The sequence below is a fragment of the Bacillus rossius genome, chromosome 18 (genome assembly GCF_032445375.1).
Source record: "Bacillus rossius redtenbacheri isolate Brsri chromosome 18, Brsri_v3, whole genome shotgun sequence".
In the NCBI taxonomy this organism is placed as follows: Eukaryota; Metazoa; Arthropoda; class Insecta; order Phasmatodea; family Bacillidae; genus Bacillus; species Bacillus rossius.
Genome location: NC_086345.1, coordinates 6,305,857 through 6,333,663, shown reverse-complemented (window position 1 = coordinate 6,333,663; position 27,807 = coordinate 6,305,857). Strand labels below are relative to the sequence as shown.

The following is a 27,807-nucleotide window of genomic DNA, read 5'->3' as shown; positions in this document are numbered from 1 at the left end:
CAGGTGTTTATTCTCACTGGCATAAAAATAATAAAGGAAAGGCTTATATGTGATTTACGCATGTAATCTGCGCCAAAATCACAGTCTTACTGGCGACTGGCAAGCCGAGCCGGGTGGTTCATGTTGCGGCGTGCGGGGATATTGTTGCCTGGCTACGAGTCAAGGTCACGCGTCGCTTTTTGGTTTGGTAAAAATCGCACGAAAAAATAAATACACGTGATATCTCTCTACACCCCCCTCCCCCTTGTGATATTTCGTGATTTTTCTCGACCCCCCCCCCCTCCCTTTCGAACCTCACGTGATTAATGAATGATCCCTCATGACAAAACTTGAAAAATAAAGTGATTTGTAATGATTTGAAGTTGAAATGAAATTCTTTTTAACCTTTATTACGAATTCCAACAAAAAAAAAAAAAAAAAGGCTCACATTAAAAATTTTGATTCCACGACTTTCAAGCATATTAAAAACAGTGCACCGTAGAGAAAAAATTGAATTTAATAAAACTAATTGCAAATTTAATTATGAATGAAAAAGGTCTCTACTAAATTTTTCATGCACCTAAAAGTTTTAATTTTTTCGGAAAACCTCCATATGCACTGCTGTGCGGCGGTTACATAATGCTACCCCTGTAACCCCCAGCCCTTCTGACAGCTACTGCCTGAAGACTGCGTCACTTATGCCACTCCTGAACCAAGGATGTGACAGTGACATGACAGGTTTGAAATGCATGCTTTTGTGGGGGTGTGAGACAATCACACCTGCAACCACGACTGTGTAAGCGGTGAAGCATTAATTCGTGGTATTTTGCACCAATTAAAAATCACCTGTACACATTAATGTATAATTACTAGACAATAAAAAGTACAAATTATTGAAACTTGTAGTAACATCAAATAATTCCAATGCCAACCTGTTCCCCGTAGGAAAAATTTTTTCCCCGCCCAAAACTCCATATCCCTTCCAGCTCTAATTTTGACAGTTATCCAAAAAAATTTAAGTTAAAAACATGACATTCAATAACATAAACTTATGTAAAAAGTGTAATAACCTATAACACACGTGTGCACAATATGTTAGTGAAAAAATACAGGGAAGATTCAGCTTCATAATGAAAAATTATGCACAGTAATAAATCGGTAAGAATAATAAACACAAAAATGAGGCCAAACAAGCGAAGCCTTGCTTCACAGGCAACAAATATGGTCATATTAAGCTCGAAACACTAAACATTTTGCCAGAACAGCAAACACTGTGTGGAAATTAGAGGTTGGGATCTGACAACAGGTGGTCAGACCACCGAAGACACCTCCACAAGTTGATGTACCCTCACACATTCACATCTACCAGTACATGTAGTAGCTGTGCCATGGAAATAGAGGGATGTATGTGCATTCACAATCTCCACTGGATCAGCCCGATTTGCGCTCTAGATAGGGACCGGAAAAATTCGCGGGTTCAGTGACCTACAGGATGAACTCCACAGTTCTACGAACACTCTGTCAAATGTCACCCACTCATTGGCTGCTGTCTCGTGAGACGTCCCAACGTAGCAGCCTGTGATTCGATAAAGCTTTGTTGGGGCGTTTCTCATTGGCCCAGTCATCCAGGTGAGTTGTGAGCCAATAGCAGAGGCAGCACTGAGGTATAACTATTTGTATTTTAGCCTATCGCGAAATGAATTAGCGAATTTTTCCAGTCTCTAGCTATAGAGCACCAGGGTGGCCACTCTTCTGGGATAATAAAATTCCTTGTTTTTTCCAGGTTTTTTTCAAGGGTGGTTTTTATCAATATTTGCATACAATTTGCATTTTTGTTACACAAAGCACACACAATATGATGTTTTATTGCCGTTAAACAATAGACAACTTAACTATAGGCTTAAAAATTAAATCAATGAACTTGCTTAAAACAAAACCCACCACCAACAAAAAATTTATAATCTCACGTCACAAAAATTACTTGCACCAAACGCACGTGTTTTGCCCCTCTTGCGTAGCTGGCTAATGCTGTTCTTCCCATCCATGCTACCGATATAGATTTTAACAATACAGAAATTGCAAATAGCGTTTGTCCCGCACTTTGGATCTTTCTCCACCCATTCAAACTCTTCCGTACATTTGTCATTGTATGTGGTGACCGAACTCGTTAACATTTTGATAGTCTGCGCCAATTACATGTTAGATTAAAAGATTCAAAACAACGTCCCGCACAACTAAACTTTTAAAAAAAACTCGAGAAAAGTATCCGTGATACCGTGACGCAACAACATGAGCGCAAAGTAAAAACAAATATACATACAAAACTAGTGCTACCAACATGCCGTGCGAGAAATTACTACCATCCTACAACAACATTTTCAGCCAAAATGCTGTTGCTTTTGAATACAGAAACATAATAAGTATGGAAGTCTGAATTGTTAACGGTTTCTTACGTACTACAAAAGTTTTTAAATGCAATATGAACAAATTAACTTTCACAAAATATAGCACACGAGCACACTGTCTTGCTTCGACGGGTGGTGAACGTTCTCATTTAACAGCCGTATGTTATTGTGATCGTTACTTCATAAAAAAAATTCCCGGTTCTAATAAAAATTCCTGGTTGATTCCAGGTATTCCTGGTTTTTTTTAAGAAATCCTGGCTATTTCCCGTATTTCCCGATTTCCCGGTTGGCTGGCCACCCTGAGCACGCAACACCCGAGCCACACGGCATCAACTCCACTTGAGCTGGGTGTCTGTGTCCACAAACCTACAAACTACCAGTGGTGAGCTTCATTGGTGAGAATACTTCCTTTTTTTCTTTGTAGACATACATGCACATATAATTATAACACTAAACCCAGCATACTATATTAATTCCAGTTAAAAATGTATGAGGCGGAAATATTTCTGGAACCACCCCGCCACTTCATTTCCATTATTTATTTACATAATTTTAGATAGGTGTTACACAATATATTTTTTTTTCTTTCAGATTGGTAGATAATGTTTAAACAATCTTTTTTGTTTATAACAGTTGGTACACTGTAGCGTGGGTCTTACCCAACTCTTTTAAGCGAGTCATCACAAGATAAAGAAAGAAAAACTTATGTTTTATTTGGTTCCGTTTGTATCAAAAGGTTTAAATTAATTTGTGAGTTAATGTGAGAGTAAATCAAGTCTGAAAATCTTCCAGTTTTGTGTAAAATTATCTGGATAACAAACATCTCTTACCACAGATATCTAAATACAAATATAATTTTAATGCTAAATGTTGGCTTGTAAATACTTAAGATTTCTAGTAATTGGTTTGATTTTAGATTTTGGCAAATCATTATTATTTATATTCATATTTAACTAATAAATAAATTTAAAAATGTTTTTAATAAAAATTGCTCCTTAAAACACCATCTATAAAAATGGTCTGATATGTTTTTGTAAAATGATTAGAAAAAAAGTTATATCGACAAATAGATTTTTTTTCCTCAAATGTTTTTGGATTTTCGCTTATAACTTTTTTATTTATGGTTCTACGACTAAAAGGTACTGGACAAGTTGTAGATAATTTTATTTTCAACAAAAAATGTTAACTAATTTTTTTTTGCGAGACCCATAGTTTGGTAGATAAACCGTAAAAATCATTTGAACCTCTTTTTCCAAGACGGCGGCCGTGGGACAAGGGTTGCAACCCAACAAACTTGGATTTAACTTTACACTACCCCCTTCACATCTTGTGTTTTTGTCTTGTTTCAACTGTTGTGCTGAATTTTTTTTGGGGTTCAATTCATCATTTGTGTTTTTTTTTGTTCCCTTAGTCCATTTTTCTTTGTTTGTTGACCATATTCCTGTTATGGAATATTATGCGGTGTATATATCCTGTTGACAACAGCAATTTTTGCTTAATTTTGTGTGTTTTGTCTTTTGGTTTTTTGTAGTTTTCTTCTACTGACATACATGTGCTTAGCAATGGTGTATGTCCAAAAGCTTACATCAAGTCATGCACTTCCATTGCACAAATCTTTCAAAGATAATAAAAAATAAAATTGTGTGCGCTGACAAATGCACGCTAAGCCCAAAAAAAAAAAAAAAAAAAAAAAGTAACATTTCAACGGACCACTCATGGAAACATCCAGGTGCTGCAACTCACCTCTTGAGCACGTTCCTGTGGGGCACGTAGAAGTCCTTGAGGAAGGGACGCAGCGAGCTGATGTTCCACGTCTGGGCCGCCAGGTCCTGTCCGAAGTCGTCTCCTCTCCTGCCGCCCCCTCCCCCTCCACCACCCCCTCCACCGCCCCCGCCCCACCTGCTGCCGAAGCGACTGCCACCACGGGACGACCTGCCACACACCACCAACACACACTAGAGATATCTCTCTGCTTTCGCATACCACACAAGTAACTACTAAGCAGAACTACACACCAGCAAATGTAATACCATAAACATACTTTTAAAAGGAAAATGTCTATATTTAGGTTAAACACTCACAGAGATAATTTCCAAAAGATTGAAGATGACGGTAACCATTATTATTTAACTTGATGTAAGTTTTTGGACATACACCATTGCTAAGACCTTTTTCTGTTGAAGAAAAACTATATAAAAATTTTTTTAAAAATAGCATTTTTTTGCTTAATTTTGTGTTTTTTGTCCTTTTTGGGTATTTTTATTTATTTATTTTATAGTTTTTCTTCAACAGAAAAAGGTCTAAGCAATGGAGTATATCCAAAAACTTACATCAAGTCATGCACTCCCATTGCACAAATATTTCAAAGATAAAACCATTATTATATTTAACATGATACTACAAACTTTAAGTGGGGCATCAGAAACCAAATTCAGGCTACCAAAAGGCTGCTGGGGAGACTTCACGACACATTACTAATGTTTGTTACGGAACATGTTCGTGATGTTCGTGGCATGCAGACGTCAGCACAAGGTAATTCCGAGTGGATGATCGAGGAAAGAAAGCATATTTCACTGCGGCAGCCCCAATTGCAAAATCCAAAAATTACACCAAAACAGATGTACGAATAGAACCAGAGGAAGTAATTTTAAATGGAAGCAAATAAGCTCACACTAAATATTTATTTTTGTTGCCAAGTAGTTGGGTTGTGTTGTGAAACATAACAAAAGAGCTCGAGGCATATTAGCCATCTTTCGACAAGGTTTATGTTGTCTGACATTTGCACAAAAGGAAAACGGCAGCTACAATGTAGTGTGCCAACTTATGTAGTGATCACAGCAGTTTGCGAATTGGCGCACCTGCAAAGGCCTGCCACATGACTCCCGGAACAAATTAGTTTGCAACTTATTTATCACAAGCCACTAGATACCATGATCGTAGCCTATCTCATACACCATACATCAAGACAGTAAACAACTATAATAAAGATCACAAGCATTGCCCGGAGTTGCTAGGCTTCTGGATCACAGCTTCGACGCTGCCACAGCCCCGAAGCCAAGCAACTGTGTGGAAATTAGAGGTTGGGATCTGACAACAAGTGGTCAGACCACCGAAGACACCTCCACAAGTTGATGTACCCTCACACATTCACATCTACCAGTACATGTAGTAGCTGTGCCATGGAAATAGAGGGATGGGCGTTCAGAGTCCCCTGTGGACCAGTCAGACACGCCTCGGCCCGGTGTGTGCTACAACCCTATTTTAATACATATACCTTACTACTACGTCTCCCACCCAATCTTTATTAAGTTATTATAATCTCCATTTATAAGAAGGGTTGCTTCAATCTCGGAATACCGAAATTCCGTGACTTTTCCAAGTTATATGACCCCAACTGACAAGACACAACATAAAAAAAAAAAAAAAAAAACTATATATACATGCTATTCTATAGAATGATCTACCAAGCTGAAATCTACTATTGAACTTAATTTTTCAATACTAAATATAACATATGGTTTAAAATAAATTAAAATGGAAAACAAATACTATGAATGATGAATTTCACTCATGCAGTGTTCACAGAGACTGAGATAATAACTTCAAATGAGAAAATGGAAAAGTTAAACAATTAGACTAAGCTACTAAACTAGCATACAGGAACACAAGAAAGAAAGGGAATAAAAAAAATTAAAAATTAAGAGTAATTCAATTGGGAAGGGACAAGAAAGAAGTAAAACTAAAAATAAAACTAGAAAAAAAAAAAAAACCAAACCAGAATTGCCAGTAAGAAATACTAGTACAGTTTGTTGATTCAAAGAAAGTTATTCGTTAAATTGCACGTACGTATGCATATCAAATTGTAAATAATTAATATTTTTTTTAAACTGTCTCTTTAAGTCCTTACAAATAATTTAATCTATATATATAAATTAATTATCAGTGTTAGTATTACTTACACATTTTTGTATAATTGCTCACAAACTTTTGCTGCATCGTATAACCTAAATATGTTTGAATTCTATTATTCGTGATTTTTGCTTATCCATGCTGACCTTCGCCCAATTAATCAAGGTTCTACCTTAATTAAATATTTCACAAAAGAGGTTGACAATCTCAGAAAATTAGCAAAATAACAGAAAAATTCAGAATTTATTATTGGAGAAAAAGCAATATCATAAATTAGGATATAGTGGCCAAACAGGAAATTCCACAACCAATATTAGACATGTAACAAATTTTTTTAACAGCATAGGTTTTCCAGTTTGTATGCCAAGAAAATGTGAATTTTCAAACCAAATTTTTAATTTTATGAGTCAGACATGCTCAGGTTACAATAAACGCCAAGATATGCAGAATCAATAAATATTTAAATATAAATTAACTACACTATGATTATCACTAATGATGCATGTATTACATTTAACACATGCAAATGTTACACAAAATGGATGCAATATTATATTTTTAAAGTTAGAACGCAAAATCCTTTTCAGAGATAATTTTCCCACGATATAAAAGGGCAGTCTCAAGCTGTTATTTATATTTCCCAGAAGTTGGTGCACACTAGTGCATGGTTATTTGTTTGTACGGAAGAACAACAATGATCAAGTTACTGCTTCAGAATTAACTCCCTGAAGACCCTTCAAACAGGGTCCTCGAAAACGGCAACTTGACTGATGTCAGCCGTTTTCCTTGACCTCACAGACAGTTGCAAAGATGCTAAAAATCACCGATGCAGCCTTTTGTGCAAAAGTTTTAGCAGAAAAGTAACAGACTGTCGGTGGCTTAGTCAGCCAGTGCTGCCTACACTATACTTATTTTTGACAAGTTATTTACTGGAGCGGGTGAAAATGTTACTGAAACAGAATGTTTTTTTTTTTACGGCAAACAAATGATAGCCCAAAAAAATAATTTGATACATCATATTACGTTGGCACAAATATTATTAGGAAAGCCACCGGAACTGAAGGCTGCATCGGTTAGGGATGCAGCACAAATGGTAATCGGTAAGGTATGTGAAGTGTTGACGTACATGCAATAGTGTCGCCGAGAAACAGCCGCGCTCGCAGCCCGCACAACATTACAATTAATGCAACCAGTGACCAGCCTAACTCCGGACAGGGCCCGCCGCGTGACAGGATAGATCCTGTTAACACAACACGGTCACGTCAGAGACCAGCACGTACGCAAGTCACATTCAGAAAACAGCATACTGCCACTACACCAACTCCCATGCAACATTAACTGTATCATTGCAGACAAAATCCAGACAACCAACGTGATAAATGGAACGGATAGGGCTTGACCCAATTCGTTATAAGACAACAGGTGATATGCTAATGGACGGGCAAAACCCCCAGACAACCGCTAATTGAGCAGGATTTTTCATACGAAACACTGTTGGACACAAAGAATATTCCAGAAGAGGTTATCAAGTTTTTCTGTTCCCGTAATAAATAACACTGTGAGATTTTGTAACTGGACAGTTAGAGGTAGAAAACTCTAAACACTTATTAGGCAGCACTAACGAACGGTAAAATGTACTAGTTCAATTTAGCACAACAATGCTATTGACACACTATAAAGAATAAAACAGACATAGCAAAATACTGCGGAATATTTTTTGTGCTCGCCAAAATCTGATAAGTTGTAAGCTATGCAATATTTCTACATCAGGGTGGCCACCAAACTTTGATTTTGAATTTCATGCAAATTTCCAGGTTTTCAAGGAACAAAATTAAGTTTTCCAATTTAAAATGCTGATATAAAGTTATGTACGAACGACACAAGCCCTACACTTATATTCCATCAAAAGACCGCATAAACAATTTTATAATTGTTTCCAAGCTGCCTGAACCTTTGAAAGAGGGGGGGGGGGGGGGGAACCCCCCTGATAGTTCCTAAACTACGTACCTAACCAAAAATGATTAATATGGAGTCATGTGGCAGATAAAATTTCTTAAGTGCCTTTATTTGCTAATTACTGAAACATAAGCTATTTTTCAAAAAGATATCAATGGTAGGCAAGAACCACTCAAGAAAACTATTCAAAAATTTGTTACGCTACTGCTCTAAATCCAGATCTGAGTTTTCGAATAAAGCAAACATTGGCTATGTACATTTACATGTGCTCATCAAACACTTGCATATTTCTATTTGTGAATAGAAGCTTTCATAAAATTGCCATTTCCTTAACTAATTGTGGCACATTTTATAATTAATTAGACCTACACATTTAAACAAAATTAAATACAACATGATTAAAGAATAAAAAAGTGAATAACCCTCTAATTTATGCTTTCAAACACATTTTCAGCCAGCCAAAGTTTGTGAGTGAGCATGTTTTAACAACATACTTTGCTTGTTAATATGTTTTATTTCAGTGTAATGCATATTTTCAATGAACCCGAACAGTGTTTACTGCATCTTTGTACATTGGATAAACCTTTGATTTGCCATATGTCATTCATGACATAACGAAACAATGGAGAATGGAATCCACACACCCTGCCCGCTTGCTGATGACCAGTTGGCCATCTCGACACGTACAGAGTGACGTCTCGACACGTACAGAGTGACGTCTCGTACATACAATTTCAGAATCAGCTAGGGTTACATCTGAGGACCACCCAATTGTACCATGGCTTTCAATTAAATAAATAGTTTTAGCTGGCAAAACAAAGCTTGAAATGTAAATGGTAAAAAAAAAATTTTTTTATCGGTACTGATAAGAGACAGTGAAGTATGAAAAAACAATTTGTGATAGGAAATAAATTCTCTTACATTTTCCCCACACAAAACCATAACTTAACACTATTGACATGCAGAGAAATAAGAATAACTCTTCTGAACAGCATTTTGGCAAAATTAAAATTTTCAAAAACTATAACTATTTTCCAATGTTGTATGTAGCTTGTCTGTACAAACTAAAACAGGAAAAAATATGCTGGGCATTTATGGAATCATTTATACCATAAATTTGGTTGGAAGCTGTATAAGAAATTCAATCAATAGAAAAAAAATATTTGGTAAAATTAACGTCTCGTAAGCAACGTCTTGACAAGTTGGATGCACTTTGCATGTATTTAAAATCATATTCACTCTACATATACACCTAAAACCTGTAAGATAACACAGCCAATTTTCAATATGGCAGTGTTTATTAAAATTAATCAAAGTGTTGACAAAAGCAGAACTGTCACCAATCAGCAAACAGTAAAAACTACTACTGGTCTTTTCTTAATTTCAAATAAAATTCTAATTCACCAAAAGTTTAGGTTTGACATAACCTGTAAAACTAGCTGACATTGTCTGCCAGAGTGATAATGAAATTCCCGGCGACAAAAAGTAATTCAATCATAATTCCAGGTTTCTTCCCGACAACAGCAATTCATGCATATTTCCCGCTTTTCTCTAAAATCAAGGCTGATGGCCATTAACCCCTCTCACATGCTCGACTGACTTCACATGGCCAGCCACAATAACAATGATCAGGTCTGTGGCAAGTTATACCAACACCCCAGCACAATTTGCTTTCACGCTACAGGTAAATACAGACTAGAGCATGACATTCACCGGGCAATTCACGTGACTTTTCCAATACTTTAAGTAAAATCCCTTGCTAATTCAAACTTTGACTCAGAATGTAGACACCCTGTTTAAATCGATCCAACATTAGTACCATGAACTAAATGGTGTTAAGTCGTTAACCTGGCGACGTGGGACAAAGAAATTATATGTGTTCAATTGTAAGAAATGAAACATATATTTGTAATCGATAAAAGAGTGCTAGTGCTAATGTATTGGACTAGGCACTAAAATGTGCTAAATGAAAATAAAATTCTGAAAATTTTATTTTTAAGTATTTCTATTCAATGATAGAGTTAAATGGTGTTATGATAATTCACGTAGTTTGCCATTTTCAATTTTTAAGTTAAAATTTATGCATAACTGATAACTTATTTCTCACTTAAGATTGTTCTAATAAATGCTGAAAGTAAATGACGAAGGTCACAGCTTAATAGAACTGAGATACAATTAAAAAAAATAATTTTTTTTTGGTAACCTTTCACAAAAAAATCAATAAACATTACTAGTGAAAAAAAGATATTAAGAGTTTCTATATACATACAACCTGCATAATCGTGAGTTTTATACACACACAATGGGAACTTGGTATGTCAACACCAATAATGTTATAATGGATAGAGCAAATGGGAAAAACCATTTACATTGCTGAATGATGTTAGAATTACAATATTACAGACGCCATACTTCCCAATTAGAAATAATTTCTATTTACACTGCATCACTGGGGTGGCAGAAACGCCAGTGAGAAATTTATTTTCGAACATTTTTATAGAAACACAGTTGTTTATTGAGGGATTGGAGTATTAAAGTTTTGTAAACTGAATTCATTTGCGATGAAATCTCTGAAACATGTTTACAGACAAGTAATTTTTACAATTTAATCTTAAATTTAAACCAAACAAACTTTCCTCAAACATAATGGCTGGTTTTATATTTGGTGCATATATGTAACAGGAATAAATTTTTACATACAACTTTTGGTTGTCCTACGGGTAAAAACCGTACATTCACAGTAGTGATTTTTGCTGTTAAATTGCTTTCTCTGCTTCACACTATTTTAATTCCAACATGACAGTGGGTTTTCTCTCATTCCAAGTTTCCTTCAGCCACTATACGTATTAAAAATTTAAAAAGAACACACGACCAATAAACCCCAAATTTTAACCATTGCTGAGAGAGGTGCATCACAAAAAAAAAAAGTTTGTTTTAATATTTATGATTCTATCGAGGCACATTCATATATTTTCAAGAAGTTCACGTGTAATTAACCATTTTACATTCGCCTGTGCGGTAATTTGGCTACCGACATGCTAGAGTCCAGGTAAATGTTAATTGTATTTTCAGGTCAAGGAATGGGCTAATATTATTATAAACATCACCAATAACGTTAATATAGTTACTGTTGTGTGCTGTTAGCGTAGCTGAGACCGTTTTCAAAAAGAAAAAGATGCTTAATGTCTGTACATTATGGCTGGACTAAGACCGTTTCTCAACCTAATTGGTTTTCCATTCTCAGTTTAGTGAATTATGAACAATATTGACTTGGAATAAAAAAAATTTGAATAAAAAAATTCCTGGCCCTTTAAATACAATATTCACGTGTCTAGCATAGCAGTGTTCAACGTTTACCGTGACTCAAGCATTATGACAGCAGTCAAGGCTAACACAATCAACACACCATTATTATACAGTGATACTCCTATAACCTTTTCAGGAAGTATACTTAGGACTACTTTACCCACCGTTTTATAGCTGTATCTTACTGTCCATCTAGTGTTGATATGGTGTGGGGAGAAAATAAAAAGCATATTTAGAACCTTTGTATTAGTTTAGACAACCTTGGGCCATGCCAAAAGTGGCTCAATTGTAAAGTACCAAAAATATACAAATGTTTGGAGTCAAACTTCTTAAATAAATCCAATACATTTTGTCCTCCAGTAATAGCCAAGTTATTACTCAAATAATGCATTAGCCTTCAAGAAGACTGCAGCTAGGGTAAACCTGAACCACCTTGTATCGAAAAAAGAAATCACGCCAATCTTCCAGACACGTGGGAGTGATCACATGTAGCAAAAGAAAACCTAGGCAGCCTGAAATTAGTAGTTCAAGCTTAGAAATGGCGCAAATATATTATCATAAATGGACTACATAAATGCTATTGCAGTCACGCAAAAATACGGTTATGCAGTCTTATAAATTTGGAAGCAACTAATGAGTGATTATGAAAAATCATTTTATTAGCGTTAAAATATGCAGAAAACAAAATCAATCAGCACATATCATGTACCACAGGATCAAAATATACAGGTTCATGACATTAGAATCAAGGGATAAAATTGGATACCTGATACCATCACTTTCAGCAATTAAAGTTAAGATTTTTTATATTGGATATTGTATTAAGGTAAATACTAGTTTACAAACATGGTTCTTTTTTAACTGGCACTTTTTGATTTGTAATTTTGAATCAAAATGTAAAAACCTTCGGATGAATTCGGAGAATATAATTATTTGCAACATTATTTTAATGGTTATACATTCAAGTATTTTACACCGTGTAAATATTTTTCAACAAATTTTTTAACGGAATTCAATACTTAATTATAACAAGTATTAAACATCCGTATATATCGTTTGACAGATCATTCAAAAAACAAAGTAACAGATGAACTGGAATTGATTTATTTTACAAGTAGCTTAGTTTCTAATAAACGAAACCATGAGGTTCAACACTTACATAAAGCAATAATGAGAACATTCTCCGAAACCCACAATCTGGTTTAGCAAAGTTGTTTTCACTGTTGCACAATAAAAATTGAATCTTGCTTGGTTACCATTTTACATGGTGTAATAACAACAGTAATTCCTATTTATCACATTTTTTCAGGAATAATAAATAGGTTACATATTTTTCTTTGTATTCTCATTGGTTGTACATTTTTAAACTTAATAGGGTCATAAGTTAAAAAAATAAAATTTTTAATTTATTAATTTGAAACGCTTGTCTATGCGAATGTGTGAATTAATTTACTCAATTATAAATATACCATTTAGATAGACCGTAACATAACTGGAAAGTTACTACATAGTAATCAAAAATTTACAATATCCTGCATTTTGCTTACTTCTCATATTAAGGACTAGCACTATATATTTTTCAAAACTTCTCTTCAGTATGAATTTAAGCATACAACAAACATTTCAACCAACCACATAATCACCAAACTAATAAATTTTTAAAAATATAAATACTTCATAATCCAGTCTTGCCTGCAGAAAGTTACTGGTTCAATAAAAAATAGGGACATGTAGGTGGCAAAGCACGAACAAAAAATGAAGCTCGCAATAAAAGAGCAACTTCAGATAAACAACTCTAGCAGGTCCTATGATCTGGTGGCTGGCTCACACCCAATGGTGAGAGATACGGCACTGCGCTGTAAGAATGTTGTGGAACTACTAGAATAAATTTTACACTGCCCTTATTAAATTGCTTGCATGCTATCAACTAGTGCTTAATATTAAATACTTATCGCTATAACCAGGGGACTGTCAGCAGACACTTATTGCACGATTCATGTGTAAAATCATCAGAATGTCATTCACATTCAGAGCTAAATAAGTAATTTTTAATGTGACTTGTGAACAAACTGTAAATTACTTCCTCAAAATGTTAATGTTGAAAAAACCATTTAATATATACACATACAGATTTTGACGATATTTGCAGCTACAACATTCAATAAAGCCAGTTTGTGTATATTGCAATAGATGGGCATTTATGTAAATTAATATCACAATTTTACAAGCCAAGGATGGTTAAGGGTCATTCCATATGAAATCAACCAGAGGCCTTTACCTCTACACCTTAGATTTTCATGTTTTTTTTTTGTATATTAGTAATATCAACTAAATACATTATAAATCTATTTTTTTTTAATTTTTTTTCGAGTAGTTTTTTTACATAAATTTTTGAAACTTGCAAAAATAGCCAATTTTAGCAATGTTTTTGATCACTCAAATACTTGTAGGTGTCCAACCAATGGGGCTAGAAGACTGTTTGACAGCTAATTTTAAAGTTCATTGAATGGGCTTCAATTTGATATGTAACATGACCAACTTCAGAAAAAAATATTTTTGTTTTCAAAATTTTTAATATTGAATTTCTAAAACAAAAAACACCATTTTCAATTTTTTAAAAAAAAAGTATGTTATTCCTACATATTGGTTAGATTTGTGCCAAATTTCAAGGTGGGATGGGATCATGATTAAATAAAATTTAGAAGAAATGTAGACTGTGCTAAGTCTGCTAAATACTCAGGTAAGGCCAATAACATTTTTTAAATGACTAGCAATGGAAATTTGTGTTTAAATTCGTGGCTGCACTGATTTCCATGCTGCTGCACAACAATGTTCTTTATCTACCTATGTGTTTTTTTATATAACTGGATATTTAATGAGGCTCTTTTGTTTAGTCATGAATTGTGTAGCCTATATTTGTTTTTGACACCTTACTTTAGAGTAGGTAGGTATGCAATTTTGCAGTTTGAAAATACTGAGCCAATTAATTCCTGGCCTTGCAGAGTTATATAAAAGTTATTCTTTATTCCAAAACTCCTCTAAGAGTGGCTGAGTTTGTCCATTTCACTAAAAGTACTGTTTAGGTTATGTTAGGTTAGGTTTAGTGGTTGCAGTCTGTGTTGTGTTTTACTTCGCCATGACTAATCAAGATGAAAAGATAAATTGGGTAGTGTTTTCAGTGAAGTGTTGTAATCCTTTCAAACAAAAAGGATATAATCAGTCAGGTGAGCTAAGAAATGTAACTAATTGGATGTGTTCCTTAGGATTTGAAGATGTCGAGGAAGGAATAAAAATTTGTGATGGGCGTAGAATAAAACTGAACAAGCAGTTTAAAAAATGTTTAGACTCAAACCATGAAAGCAGTAATGATGAGGACGTTGTAATGTCAGATAGTAGTAGTAAACAAGACAGTAATTATATAAATACTGATTCATCATTAGAGTTTTTAAATAAATCATTGGAGCTGGTAGGAGAATCCCCGATCAAGAAACAGAAACTTAAAAGTCATTCTTACACTAAACAAAAACTTGAACAAGTTAAAGCAACATTTGAGAAGATATTAATTGGGCCTCAAACAGAATGTTATACTGAAAAATCACAAAACCAAAAGGATGAATCTGAGATTATTAGTCAGTTAAAACTAAAGTTTTCTCAACTCACTAGTAGAAGTGAAAAAATGATGATTCTATCAGTATTGCCTCAAAGCTGGACTCGAAAAAGAATTGTAAATAAGTTTGGAGTTAGCGATTATGTGTCTGGAGCCGTGAAGAAACTAGTGAAAGAAAAAGGTTGTCTCTCAAGCCCCAACCCTAAACCAGGGAAAACATTAAATCCAGAAACAGTTCAGCTTGTCACCAACTTTTATAATAGGGATGATATCAGCAGGATAATGCCTGGAAAGAAAGATGTTGTTGCACTTCGGAAGGACGAAGAACAAAAAACTCACCTGCAAAAGCGGCTGATTTTGATCAATCTTAATGAAATGTATAATGTGTTTAAAGGGGAATACCCAACAAATTGTATTGGCTTTTCAAAATTTTGCGAGTTGAGGCCACAAAACTGCATTAGCAGGGAAGAGTGGAACCCATACAGTTTGTGTGTGCCTTATTCATCAAAATGTCAAGTTGATGATGACTGCATCCAAAAATGAACAACTTTGTATTAGATGGAGATGAAGAAACATTGCAAAATTACCAGAACTGCTTCTACAAAATCATGTGTAATCCTCCATCACCTAATTGTTATTTCAGTATTTGTAAAGAATGCCCTGGGACAGAAAAACTGAAAAATTTTCTGATCCTTAAGTTTGAAGATGAAATGGTTGATCATATAACATACAAACAATGGTTGTCTGTAGACAGAGCCACATTAGACACTCATCAAAGATAAAGATGAATTTATAGAAGAGTTCATTGGAGCCTTGTTAAAATTGAAAACCCACTCATTCATTTCTCTTGTGCAGAAGCAGTTTTATAATGAAACCAAATCAAACTTGAAAGAAAGAGAAGTCCTTGTTACGTGTGACTTCGCTGAAAATTATTCTTTTGTACTACAGGATGAATTGCAGTCTTACCATTGGACTAACAGCCAAGCAACACTTCATTCCTTTGTAGTTTACTACAAAGATAGTGGTGCAGTAAAACACCTAAATTATGTCATCATTTGGGAAAAGTGCTTGCGATGGTCTTGGAGGCACTGTGAAAAGACTTGCAACTAAAGCTAGTTTACAGAGACCATATAATGAAAAATTCATGACACCACTGCAGCTGTATGATTTTGCAAGAAGTAACATTTCAGGAATAAAATTTAAGTACTGCACCATTGATGACCATAATGAGAACCAAAAAAGATTGTCAAAACGTTTTGAGGGCACAATGACTGTCAAAGGAACACACAAAATCCATGCTATAATACCTATATCTGAATCACAAATGGAATCAAAGCTGTATTCTTTAAGTACAGAGAAAAAAATAGAAGCTCCTGTATCACCAGAAGGCATGTCGCCAATGTTGGAAGATGTAGAATCTGGGTTTGTTACTGTGAAATATGATAACTTTTGGTGGCTTGCATGTATATTGGCAAAAAATAATGAGAATAATGAAGTTAAAGTCAGTTTTTTACATCCCAAAGGACCTGCTGCTTCCTTTTATTATCCAGCACCAAGAGCCGATATACTAGACATTAGAACTGAAGATCTTCTTAAAAAGGTTGAACCTTGTACAGCAACTGGGAGAACTTTTACACTCACTAAAGAAGAGATTGTAGAGACATCACGCCTGCTTGAACGAAGTATGCCACAACTTAAGTGAAAACTGTAAATAATTAAATATATACTAAACAGAATTTTTCATAAGCAATTATATGTTTTGTCAGTTATAACTTAGGCTACATCCTTTAAGCAAGATAATGTGCTTTGAATTTAGGCTACATCTGTTCAGCAAGATCAAGTGCTTTGTAATATCATATTGATCAAATGTTTAATCAAAGAACACTGGATGAATGTAAGGTAAGATTCATTATCCGTGTTTTATATTTTGTAAAAATTTTTTTAGTCTATAACAATACAATTTGATTACTTTACTAAGTCAAAATTTGAAGTAAAATAATTATGGTACTCTTCCTTGCTGCAACTATTTCTTAAGGCGGCATGGTATCTAAACAAGAGCTAAATGCATTAATTAAAAACTGAAGGTTACTTGAAGCCGAAAATTCTGCCTCGGTAACTTCGAACATTTAATTGCTGTGGAAGAAACAACGCTCGAGAATTGTCATTTTGGGACATCTGCTAATAAAGTTAACAAATAAAATTATGTAGGATTGTTGTTTTGCAGTTTTTCAATGTTGTCTTCCAAAAACCTATAACGTCCAACTGACGCTTAACACATTTATTTATCTACCATGCCCCCTTAAGCACCTACTAAACGTCTCATTTTTATTTACTCATGATCCCATCGATTCTCCACCTTGAATTTGGTACAAATCTAACCGATATACCTATGTAGGAATAACATACTTTTTTTTAAAAAATAATCGAAAATGGTGTTTTTTTTAGAAATTCAATATTAAAAATTTGAAAACAATTAAAAATATTTTTTTTTCTTCTGACATTGGTCAAGTTACATATAAAATTGAAGCCCATTCAATTACATTTAAAATGAGCTGTCCAACAGCCTTCTAGCGCCATTCGTTGGAAATATACAGGTATTTGTGTGATCCAAAACATTGCTAAAATTGGCTAGTTTGGCATTTTTTCAAAAATTTAATACGAAAAAACTACTCAAGATATATATATATATATATATAAAAAATGGATTTATAATGTATTAAGTTCTTCTTATCAAAATACAAAAAATCATATAAATCTGAAACATGAAGTTTCTAAATTAATTTTTCATTGGTTGATTTATGGAATGACTCTAAAGTATTGTGAAACAAATAGGCTAACCTTACTTTCTTGTAAGTCATCATCACCTTCCTTCTCTAAAAAATTCTCATGAAAATCTTTAAATATTTTTTTATATGAATATCACCACATGGAAATGCAATTTAGACGATATAGTATTAAAATGTATAAATGTAATAAAGGGCCCCAGACCTGAGCCCACAGAATTCAGTGACAGCCTAGATCCTGATATCTGTCTGGTTTTATACTGTGAGGTAGGTAATGAAAAAATTATTATTGATCGCGTCAGAGAAAAAAATAAGGATTTATATTTAAATTGGGAGTGAAATCTGTGTTTACAGTAGATGCAACATAACTCCGAGCCTGGGTGACGGTTAGAAAATCGAAGTGTGTATGTGAGTCACGACATTGGGGAAGGCAGACGTGGCGCGGCGAGCGATAATGCGTAACTTGATAACCGGGGCTACACGCTACTGCACAGAGTGAAAGAAAACTTAGTCCTTCGGTGATATCCGACGAATACGTTCGTTAACACATCCGTGGTACTTACTAAACGTTTTCGTTTACAGTTTGGATCTGAGGTTTGTGTGCATGTAGTGTGTCACTTTTGTTCAGAGCCAGTGTTACATATTATGTAGTGCAGTACTTCAGTAAATTACAACTTTATACATAAAATGCCTCCAGTGTTGTCAAGTTAAGAGTTTAAAACAGCACTCGCAGACACGGGAAATCGTCTATAACGTTCTGCAGTTTATGAAAAATGAAGCGCAATTGCAGGAACCCTCCATTTCACTAGAGAAAGCACAGCTGAGAACAGCTAAGGCGACGGGTGTGTCTCTCACGACTGTACAAACAATTAAAAGGGAGGCTAAGAGGAATGAAGCTGGTGAAGGAACATCTTTCGAGACGCCCAACAAGAAGCGAAAGAAAACATGTAAACACGAACTTGACACCTTTGATGAAGCTGTGGTACGACGTACGGTGTACAATTTTTACTTACTTGAAAAATGTGTGCACTGTCGAAACTGTACGACGTAAACTAAAAAATGACATAAATTACCAAGATAGCAATACAACCTTAAGGACGACTTTGAAGAAGCTAGGTTTCAGGTGGCAGAAAACCAAATCGCAGCGCTTACTTTTAATAGAAAAATCAGATATTCTGCAAAAACCTATAGAATATCTCAAGAGTATGCGTCAATATAGAAACGATGAACGCACAATTATATACATGGATGAGTCGTACATATTGTCGTCTCATGCAAAAAATAAAATGTGGAGTGATATGTCCTTAAATGGTTTACTAATGCCTGTTGCGAAGGGTCAAAGATTAATAATGATTCACGCAGGTGGCGAAAAAGGTTTTATCCCAAATGCTCTTGCAATGTGGAAGTCGCATCAGGCAACAGGGGATTATCACAAAAACATGAATAAAGATAATTATGAAAAATGGCTCACCGATCATTAATACCAAATCTTCCACCAAACAGCGTTGTTGTGATAGATAATGCTCCCTATCACAATTTAAAAATAAATAAAACGCCTACCTCCAGCTCGACAAAATCGGAAATGCAGCAGTGGTTAAGGAGAATATTTCGTTTACTAGCGACATGCTCAAACCAAACTTGTATAATCTCATAAAGAAGCACAAACCTTCGCAAGTGCAGTACTCGGCAGACAGACTATTGGTAAATAGTGGCCACACATTACTTCGTCTGCCCCCTTATCATCCGGATTTGAGTCCGATAGAAAGCATCTGGGCTAAAGTTAAAGGAGAAGTCGCTTCAAGAAATGTTACTTGCAATTTGGCAAATGTGAAACAACTTTGCGAGGAGATATTTAACCGAATGGGTCCATAAGATTGAATACCGATTTGCAATCACGTCAAGACACTCGAGAATGAATTCTGGGATAAGGATGTGCGTTTTGACATTGAAATTGATAAAGTGATTGTTCAGTTAGGTGATGCAAACAGTGACAGCAGATACGTTTACACATCAGACTCTTCGGATGGAACAGTCAGTGGCTTTAAAGAACTGAGGTAGTATGAACGTCCGTGGTTAAGTTGTCAGTTTTCTGCTTTTCTCTACCTGCTTTGCAAGGTCGCCGTATCTGCTTATACCCCCTCCTCATCCACCCGACCCCCCACACGTGTTGCAGTCCCTACTCCACATGTGCGACGTAGCTCAAGCTCGGAGTTATATTGCGCCTAGTGTACTTCCATACTCTTGGACTATCATTTTGTTAATATGTATTAAATTAATTGTGACAGGGTCTTCAACACAGGCCACCATATGATTAAAGATACAAAACTTATCACACAGCACTATAACTTTACACTCGAATTTGTTTGGTTTATTACTCGTGTACGTACACAAATAGCTTAATAATTTATTAGTACAAGTACGTAACAAAAATATATAGCCCGGCATCACAATATTACCCAGTCTAGAATGCTGTCATATTGAAATACAAGAAACTGACTGTAAGCCCTTAACCATTTAAAGTTACACGCTTCTGAAGGACGTGGCAAGGTAAACTCCAAATGCCGGAGCCGTTGTTACTTTATTCAACTTCCCATCAACGCTCACAAAGATTGCTATGATTAGGCCAAAAATTTGGATCACTGTAAGTAACTTAACTAGCACACTCACTCGCCAAAAGATACATCTAATATAAAATCCATTGTAACTTACATTGTGGTAATTATGGGTTACGTCAGGCGAACTCGGCTTCACGTGGCACCTATAGGAAATAGAACAGTATACGTTAATTTAGGAGAACAGTCAAGTACACTTTAAAACACAGAAACACAAAAAAAATGAATTATTACTAAAATATAGCGGAAAAATCTATATTTTTCTAGAAAATTCCTATTTATTCACCAATGGCAGCCACGATTCGGCAGGGTCACTCACAAAGAAAGAAAGGAAGGTTATTTTCCGTCAATACCTCACTACAATATCCGGTGATGTCATCAACCTTTGCCTTCGGTATAATATATAAAAAAAATATTTATATATTAAAACAAAGAAACTATAACAATATATATTTGAGATTTCTGACTCTAGAGAAAATAAAAATATAAGTCACTATAAAAATCAGTTCATAGAATAACTATCTCAGATATATTTACAAAAAAGCACACGAACTTACGGCTGTGTCACACTTTCAAAAATTGTATTGACACCACTCTGTCTGCCTCCCTGTAGTAAATTGCAAGTCCATAAGGAAAATAAGTGGGTGTCAGGGTTCGGTTCAGCCACGTGACTGTAGGCAGAGGAGTGTCGACTGTAGGACTCCCTGGGTTGTTAGAGCTTCCCAGGACACCGTATTAAATGAAATGAAAAATTCACGGATAAATTATAGCCCTGGCACGAGGTACAGAGTACTATCATACTCCTCACCATTTCTGTTATTGGATAGATGTCTCTGCACGAATGCAGCCCCTTCCAGTGGCAGCACTGATTACGTTGCTAGTGAAGGTCTCTTCCCGAGTGACGCCGTGGATGTTTCCATGTTGAAAAAAGTCTCTGAAGCTAATACTAAATCACATACATGAAACCCTAATACTTTTCGTAGTTGCAGATCTCACCCCCCATGCGATGCTTGTCCACGCTCAGTACTAGGGTCGGGGTTCAGACCTTGTGGCGGGGGAAAAAAAAAAACTCCTATCCACACTACCAGTAAAAGTTTGTAGATTCGGGTACAATTTTTAGTTAACTCCTCACACAGTCTTTTACATGGGGCTACCTGAGGCACAACACCCATGCACCCGCAGAGTGATGCTCGGCTGCACGTGTTTTGGTGGGCAGATGCCTAGTGTGGGCTGCCCCCGTGGTCCAGTGATATGTTCATAAGATAGACTAGCTATTGTTCCCTCTCGTTGATAGTCGGTATGCAGTTATGTTACTATGTTGGCAACTGAGGTGTTATGTCCGTCACACTGCTGTGGTGACATGCCCGATTGTACACAAAAAGTCCTAACACTGAAACCCTTATTTACAATTATGAATAATTACAGATATAATTCGCGATGTACCACATGGAGTCCTGACTCTACGTCGCCCTCGGCACAGTCTACTCGCGTATGTCTCGCAGGTCCTGAACTCGTCTCAATGGTCCCTCGTCATTTTGGCCTGGCGAATAGATGCCTGGTTGTGCTAAAATGTTCGCTGGTCTCCCCACTCAACATGCTGGGTCTCACCAGTCTCTGCTCTCCGACCCGTTCCTCTTCGCACGTCCGCGTTGTCCTGTAGCCAGACACCCACTGCCTCCCCTGCCGCACGTCGCCCCTCGTCCGCCCGTCCTTCCCCCACCCCGCGACACGAGCAGCGCCCGGTTGCTTCCGGGTGTTGGCCTCGGCTTCGTCGCCTGGTGGACAATGTTGTGTAAATATTTGACATATTTATGAAAAACATCTAATTATTATTACAAACATAATATTGTCGTGGTCTGGTCGACTAGTTCCTGACAATGCTGCTGTACTGCCGGCTACTCAGGGTTCGGTAGAGAGGGGGTTCAGGCCGCGTGGCCGAGGAACTTAGTCTCCAGAGATTAAATGAAAACAATTCTAATAAAGTTTGATGGTCCTTTATGTACAAGACCCCGAACACTTTACATGGGGCTGCCACGTTTCCGCCTGTGACTAATTCGAGGTGGGTCGAAACCCGGTTCCGCGCACTGATCCAGTTAAGAAAATTACGGGACGTCCCGCCCGTGATGACTATCACTCCCACGGTAAAGAATATACTCCTTAAGACCCGCGCGTGATAGGATGTCTGTCTGACTGTATTCTGCACAGGCCAGAAAGAAATTAAAAGAAAAATAACACAGAACCTAAGACTGCGAATGACCAGGATGAAACAAAGAATCGCAACTCGCCCGAATTGACAACAGAACACACGTGTGCGAAAAGTAAAACGAAAACTCGCGACCGTAGCTGCTCAACGACAAGCTCGACTGCAAAGTTTATGAAAAAGTCTCCGCACAGCAAAAGTCTAGTGGCTCTGCAAATACAGCGCCCGCTTGCCTCACCGTCCCGGAGCGACGTCCCCAAGACGTCCGTCGCCTCTCGTGCCGGGTCCACGACTGCCCTCCCACTCTTCTGCCGCGCCTCAGCGCCCGCGTCTCCCCCCTTCTCCGCGCGCCCGCGGAACACGCTGATTGGTCACAGGCGGAAGCCGCGGCCTTGGCGCCCGGTGAACAATTAAAAACTTTCAAAATACAAAACCCTTCAATACAAAATTAATTAAAATAAAATATAAGCAAAAATATGTACAAAAACGTAAAACAAAAATATATTTACAATAAAATAATACGTCATATCCTGTAAAGCAAACATACGTCGCACATCACCGACACTTGCGTCGCACAACACACTCAAGAGATGGCGCTGGCGAGGCATAACGGCCTGAAGGAGCCGGGGAGACACCTGGGTCGACGTCAATATTACATAAATAACACTAGAGTTCATTACATATAGGTATTTTCATGTTGTCCCATCATAATGTTTTATTTAAAAATTAAACACAATAACACTTACACACTGCATGGGGCAGGGGTGGATCAGGGGTTGGCGCAGCATAACGGTCTTTATGAGCAGGGGAGAGACTTGGGTCAACGTCAAATGTTTGCAGTGTTCTACATCACGGACATGATGTGTCAATAAGACTGTATCCTCATATCATAACCCGCGGACCTTCACGCAACACAACAAATAGACACTCATTATCACTGCCGCACCCCTGCTTTAGTCGTAACTGTAATGCTTGCATGTCATAAGAACGCAGACGTGTCCCAGCACCGACACGATATGGGCTGAGTGCTGGGGTAGCATCACGTAAAGTGTTACCTCTCTTGTAAAAAATAAGCGTCATTTTGGAGTTACTTTCTTTCAATAGCAACCCATCACTGCTGTCTCCAGTCATGTGGCCAGGAACACCCCTTGAGAATTCACCGGGCACAAACGATCAGTCACGTCAACCTCGAGACAGCCCATATGACGACAGAGTAGCATGAGTGAGTGGCAAATTTTGGTGAACTTCGGAAATGTTCGCGCTTCGTAATTTGTGGGTGTGAATCTTATGCTTCCATTTTTTCCCCTGTTGGGCTCCTATATCCTACTATGGCACCGTGAGTCTTTCCACAGTTCTGTGGGCCCTCCAGCATGGATGTTAGTAGAAAAGTTATGTTGGAATATGGATGCATTTTAGGGCAAGCCTATAGACTTTAGGTCGGGTTTTGTACTGTAAAGAGGTCGCATGGATCGCGGCACTTAGTAGAGTGTTCTGGTACAGTGGCTGCAATTGTAATCTGATGCCGCCGTCGGTGCTCCCTCTGAGAGCACAGGCCATTATGTGCCCTCAACACCTGAACCAGTGTCAGTGCGCCGAACACGCCCGCGCATGCAGCGTAGTGCAGTGCCTCGAACGGCGTGACATGTCACGGCCGGCTAGATGCACAAAGCACCCGGCTGGGTGTGGCGATGCACATATGGTATCCAGTGCATATGTAATTAAATTAACAAACACAAACTAAAACTTTTAATGAGCCTAATAATTCTTGTTATTTAATTAATGATATTGTAAAATATTTCCGTTCACAAAACTGGCCGGCATCATCTTCCCGCGCTCCGTCGTTTTCCCGCGGGTTTTCCTCCCCTCCCTGACCCGGTTGCCTGGGAGAGTCGTCAGTAGCCTTCCAGCACTCACCAGGGCCGGCAGCCCCGCGCACGGGGAGCATCCAACTTTCGCGCCAGATTCCACATGTAACGTCCATAGGTAATATTACTGAATCGTCTTTTCTACAGCTCCATGGTCGGCCCTAACCGGCCGTACGATATTTCGTACGGTCCTTAATTAAAATGTGCGACTCGACTAAGAGTCTTTCACGTGTGCTACGTAATTGATAATGCTTTAGGTAACCAGCCGAGGTGCCTGCGCTTCATGCCATTCTAACTCCCTACGGAGAACTTGGACATTGCCCACGCGGGGCGGCATAGCGCCTAACACGAAACTTGAACTTCAGAACGCATCATTCCCTGGGATGTGCAACAGTCGCGGACGAGATACCACATCGGGTTCCGCCGCGCCCGTTCCCAGTTTAACGTGGCCCACGCCACCATGAGGACGAGCCTCGAATTACATAATTCCCCTGAACAGAGGGGCTGAAACCACCCCGAGCCTGGAACTTGCTCGTCGTGACTTTAGTGTTGTAATTCAGTGTTATGTGGAATTTCCCGTTTAGTCATTAATGTATCTTCCGTGCTACGCATCGTACGGACTACCACGTGCTGAGCACTAGATTTGCCGCTCTCACGAGTCATCGTCTCCGTAGCTCTCAGGGTAACCTGCACCCCTCGACGTGCTAGTCTCCGGTATAACGTTAGACACTAACCAGTACCGCCAATCGAGGGCCGTTTAGGCGGAGTGGAGGTCGACGATGATACGGCCAGTCACGTGCAGGGCCTTGTGCGACGTGGAGGATTGTAACGTTTGCTTCATTAATAAATCAATTAATTTCACGTGTGTTATTTTCATAAGTACGGCGTCCTGGGTGGCCATAACAGCCCGGGGGGCCCTTTGTAGACGCGTCCCTGCCTGCAGCCACGAAGCAAAGAACCCCGCCCTCGAGACCAAATTTCCCGTCACGTAATTTAATTAGCATAATTTCCAGGACAGGCAACGGGGACGGCGTCAAATCATTAAAATATAGGTACATCCAAGAGTATAAGATTGTAAGACTTTTGGTGTTTTTCTCAGCATGCTTCTAGTTATTCTTGAGTCATCACTTCTCCATGGATATTATTTATCTATATCAGACTTGATATGGATGGAGGGATACAAGTTTGGTTTGTAAACAACTGTTACCAAATAATAAATTTTAATATCTCAATCAAGTAGCATTTGAACAAAAAATATTTATCATTCAGTCAATAACTGTGCTAATTATAGCTGGGAAACACTATCATGCATGACACTTCCTATTTCCCTTGAAGCCTAGCAGAGCCTCCTTCTATTGCGACTGTGAGAGAGCATCCCACATCTGCAATTAAACAGCAACTGCTATTACAAAACACTTGCTTATGAATGTTTGATACTTGTATTATTATACATGTTAAGTTATTATTACTGGATTAAAATATTTATTTTTAAAGCATGACCACTTTCTGAGTCATTACATGATGCGGCATCTGTAGGTGAAAAGAAGAAATACTTGATCACGAATTTTCCCCCAAATGCAAATATTTTAACTTTCGCTAGGGGATTATATAAATAACTATTTAAATATATGACTTCAATGTAATTGACGTCGTCCGACTGAAGGCCACCCCAAAGCCCGACCTGCAACTTCCAGTATTTGACCCCGCTAACGGAACACACCCATAGCCATGGCCCACCCGAGTCAGGCGAACACCGGTGCAACAGGTAGAATCAAAGACCACCCCCTAATTATTCAGCTACCTCGACCCCAGTTCATGATAATTCAGACACACATTAACGGTAACATCACTTTTTATTAAAAACCCCGTTCAAGGGAAGTGCGACGTAGGATTTCCCGGGTCACTCACGTATGAATTTACGTCAATACATTTGTGAGTGTTCCCCTTGCGGCCTTCTGCCTAAATTAATTAGAGTATTGTGTAAAGTAAATATGACCTCCCCGTTTTTTGTGTATCATTTTCCACCGGAGCAGTCAACAAGTGACGAACAGTCTCTGGTGTGACTCGTATTTTTCATACTTAATTAATGTAAACTTGTTAAATCTAATTATTAGAGATCATCTGCAAACTAGGTTAATTTTTATTATTTAATGTATGAATTTAGAGCCACTTTCAATCTATTGTTAGTTTAATAATTTCCGAATAACAGAACCTTAGAAACTTTGGCAAGAGAGAATGCCGAGCCCTTCCCTCGTGCCAAGGGCAAACGCCAGTACCGAGCGACTCGCGGACCGGGGTGGACGTGCGTCCCACGGGGAGTCCTCATCTTTTGTCTCCACTGAGATTCACTACTGATAACTATAGTCATAATCCAAACCCTTTTCGTTTATTAAACTCCCCGTGTGTACCCGGTCCCCTCCAATCGACCTCCCCCCTCAACCTTGACTGGCATGAGGATTTAAGATAAGTGACGGCGCATCAGAGCGCCCAGTGTCAATTTAGTGTAACTTTTGTAGGGAAATTCAATGTGCAACGTGTAACTGTAAACTGCAAGTGTAACTGTTCAATTTAATTAAACGTCTACTCCGCACACTCCGTGCGCGATGTGTATACGACAGTGCAAAAACCGAACCCGTGTACGTTATTGTGTGAGCTTCCCTAACCCAGTCAGGAATCAGCATGCTATGCTGTGCAGGGCCCGTAACGTGTCAATAGCCAGGGATCCCTCCAACCACGACCACTGTCGACGGTACTAGCGGGCCACGCAGGGGCATTCGCACCCAACGACCCAACTCTTGGTTAGATGCAAAGCTAGCCTGGCGCCCTCCTGGATACACTATCATTAAACACCAGCCTTCCCGCTAGTAACCATGCCGAGTCCCGAACACGAGAACCCGGACGACGGCATAATATTTGAATATGCATCTGGCCACAGTCATCGAAGCTAATATGGTTTCTGGATCGATTCCTACAGCATTGTGGAAAGATTGTACATGTAGTTATTGCAGCAAGGAATTTATGTAAAGAAAGGTTACTAAACATCATGAGGAGAATGATTGCGTTAAAAGTGCATAATGCAAAATATTGAATTTTAATCAGTGTGGCAGGTTGTTTCATGATGAGTATGTGTCCTTTTCGACAAAGTGTGCCATTTTAGTCGCATGTGTATCCTTTTCTTTTGTTTT

The 27,807-nt window shown here is 37.7% G+C and overlaps 1 protein-coding gene across 8 annotated transcripts in view; it reads right to left on the bottom strand.

Annotated features, from left to right (window-relative positions):
* LOC134541407 (ATP-dependent RNA helicase p62-like) overlaps window positions 1-20,933 on the bottom strand; it is a 76,626-nt gene extending 55,693 nt beyond the window's left edge. Inside the window, exons 1-4 of one of the 8 annotated variants that reach the window (XM_063384836.1) lie at window positions 20,844-20,933; window positions 20,655-20,703; window positions 7,420-7,533; window positions 4,128-4,316 (exon numbers count right to left, since the gene is read on the bottom strand). In XM_063384836.1, coding sequence (XP_063240906.1) covers window positions 4,128-4,316; window positions 7,420-7,533; window positions 20,655-20,656 — 305 coding nt within the window. In that variant the 5' untranslated portion in view covers window positions 20,657-20,703; window positions 20,844-20,933. Of the gene's footprint in view, window positions 1-4,127; window positions 4,317-7,419; window positions 7,534-20,654; window positions 20,704-20,791 lie in introns of all 8 variants that reach the window. The other 7 variants (XM_063384834.1, XM_063384840.1, XM_063384835.1 and 4 more) reach the window with 7 other exon arrangements.
* Window positions 20,934-27,807: the final 6,874 nt, after the last annotated feature.